Source organism: Austrofundulus limnaeus, unplaced genomic scaffold, assembly GCF_001266775.1.
Source record: "Austrofundulus limnaeus strain Quisiro unplaced genomic scaffold, Austrofundulus_limnaeus-1.0 Scaffold455, whole genome shotgun sequence".
Lineage (NCBI taxonomy): Eukaryota > Metazoa > Chordata > Actinopteri > Cyprinodontiformes > Rivulidae > Austrofundulus > Austrofundulus limnaeus.
The window spans coordinates 69,658-72,619 of NW_013952857.1; the positions used below are offsets into that span (position 1 = coordinate 69,658).

The 2,962-nt window shown below is 36.5% G+C and overlaps 1 protein-coding gene across 1 annotated transcript in view; it reads right to left on the reverse strand.

Moving 5' to 3' along the window:
• LOC106529622 (acyl-CoA synthetase long chain family member 3) overlaps positions 1-2,962 on the reverse strand; it is a gene marked incomplete in the record, with an annotated part of 75,983 nt that overhangs the window by 18,734 nt on the left and 54,287 nt on the right. The window contains 2 exon segments of the mRNA XM_014025097.1: positions 1,733-1,905; positions 2,010-2,149. Coding sequence (XP_013880551.1) covers positions 1,733-1,905; positions 2,010-2,149 — 313 coding nt within the window.

The following is a 2,962-nucleotide window of genomic DNA, read 5'->3' on the forward strand; positions in this document are numbered from 1 at the left end:
CATACACATGTCTGTTTACTGTAACCCACACAGCAGAGCCACTTCATATTTCCCCATCTCTTGTGCTCTCTCACTATTTTTATCGCAGCTTTCAGGTTCTGGAAACTGCTTTTTTCTAATGTTTTAGTAAATTCCCGCAACTGCTCAGTAATGTGCACTATCACCAGCTGATAAATCTTCATTTGTAGCAATTTTTTTTTTCCCCCATTCATGCTTCAAAGCAGCCATTTCTGTTGATGAACTGATGTCATCTCATGTTGAGTTATMGTACAGAAAAGCTTTTAAAAGCCTGCTGTGCTGAAAGCAGCCCTGAGAGACATCAACTCGTAACCTCTGCCAAATAATGCTTTACTATTTCTTATGAGTACTGAGTTTAGCATACGTATTAGCAATTAGATGCTATTAATGTGGTCGAATAGAACTGTTCAAGTAAAAATTTAGTTTTTAGAGTTACTTCAACAATTTTATGCATTATCAGAGCATTMTCTTTTATTAAGCACCACTGTTGTTTCTGTATTTTCTAAAATAACTGACTTTATCAAAACAGCATCAATATAATAACAGTATTTAAGCTATTTGAATCTGGTGAACTGAGTTCAACTCTGGACACACAATGTCAAACATAAAATATTTTGGACAAATGATGGTGCTAAATATAGCCTGCAGGATTTTTCTTCCATGTGACAAAACTGAACTGACTTGCCGTTAGTAATGTGATACATTTACATCGTTTAGCAATTGTTGTTTTGACCTTTTCTGAAAAAAAAACTGTAAAAGCATTTGAAAAGTTGGGCCTCTGAAGACAATCCCAAATCTTACATATAAAGACAAACTTGGAGATCTTGAACTTCCACATTGTCTTGATCAATTCTTGGTTTTCCTGTTCATTGTCACCGAGGACTGAGATCTAGACCAGCTGACACCAAGTGACTGAACCACATCCTGAACAGGTTGCCAGTCCATCACCCAACTTCCTGTTTTCTTTCATTTTAACACATAAGCTGCTTTTGAGTGTGACAAGGACAAAGCGCATGCTTTTTCTGTGGCAGCTCCCAAACTATGGAATGACCTTCCTTTGGACATAAGACAGGCCTCTTCCCTTGTTGATTTTAAATCTCTTCTTAACACCCAACTTTTTTCTGTGGCTTTTATCACAACTGGGGAGGTTTGACTTTGTTTTATTATGTTTTTGTTTGTGTTTTATTTGATTACTACTTTTTATTTTTCTATTTTATGATTGTGTAGTATTTTATGATTGTGTGCAGCACTTTGGTCCTGTCTGTGTTTAAAGTGGTTTACAAATAAAGTTGGTATGGTATGGTACATCAAAAAGACAGGAAATGTATTGGAAATTTTTAAACCTTCAGGAAAATGGATTACCAAAGCATAGAAACACACCTGCTTCATTCCAAATAGAAATATTAATATATTTTAACGCATAAATAAATAAATAAATAAATAAATAAATAAATAAATAAATAAATAAATAAATAAATAAATAAATAAAACTTTTTAAAAAGTTGAGTATGCCCTCTGGACATGTTCTTCGTTGTAGAAAACCATCAGTGTAACAACCAATCGTTGTCCTCATTGTTGCCAATTGTTCACAGAGGGGTGAGTCTTACTCGCAATAACAGCATTGTAGGAAAGGTACACAAAGATTTTTAAACTTTCTTAGACAAAAATCACATGTAGTAAAATGTTTTAAAAGTAATAAAGTGTTGTAACTTACGCTCACAAACCGTCCCTGCACCACAGGTCTCTGTCAGGCCGTACCCCTGACCCACTGGGCAGCAAAAACACACATTCATGAAGCGCTGCGTGGCTGCAGAAAGAGGCGCTCCACCTGATAACAAGACCCGCATCCGACCTCCCAGCAGAGAGCGGATCTTCCTGAACACCAGCCTGTTTGAACGGAGCAGAAGATTTAAAAAGAAAAGAAAAGAAGCAGATGCTGTAAACTTTCAGTAGTTCTCCAGATGTAACTCGTCAACATCTCAGCTGCATACCTGTCACACAGCGGTGTGCTGGATCCTTTGGAAAGCTGCTCTAGCTTGTAGTTGTACGTCAAAACAAAAAGTGCTCGCTGGAGGCTGTTCATCTCCTCGACTTTGGTCATCACATTCTTGTAGATACGATCCATGATCTCCTGCCATCAGGAGTTCAGGTGGAGTGAAGGGACAGAGGGAAAGAAACAAACTAAATCAGAAAAACAAAACAAACAGTAGGATATGATCAAATAATTCTGTTTCAGCTTTTAGTGACAGTTTGGCGTTAACTGTATGGAACATATGTGTGTTTTAGTATAACTTTAGGCTCTCATTGGATTATCAAATCACTAAAGGCTCAATTTATGAGGCRGGCAGATAACCAGTAGTAAATACCAGCGCAAATTTAAAAATAATCATTGGTTAAAGTGGGCGTGTAGTGTGCGATTTTCTAARACAGCGTGCATAAAGAATAACAAAGGGTTCATGCAGATATCAAGAAGTTAAATTTAAGACATTTTAAAGACCTTTTAAGACCATTAGGAATGACATTTCAGACCAAACCAATGCATTAACAGAAACATTCAAATGGTCCCAGAAATTTTAATATGGATTCTTCCACCTGCTCACTAAAGTTAGAAATACAGTATTTTGTCCAAAAAATGACGCGGGAAAACTGATTCATGCATTAATCACGTCTAGACTGGATTACTGTAATTCTTTATCATCTGGACATCGAAAAAACTCTTTAAGAAGTCTTCAGTTAATCCAAAATGCTGCTGCTAGAGTTTTAATGAGAGTTGGAAGGAGAGATCATATTTCTCCAGTTTTAGTTTCTCTCCACTGGCTCTCTGTCAAATTCAGAATAGAATTTAAAATATTACTCCTAACAAAGCGCTTAACAACCAAGCTCCATCTTACATTAAACATCTTATTGTTCCATACTTTCCTAACAGAGCACTTCACTCTCAGAC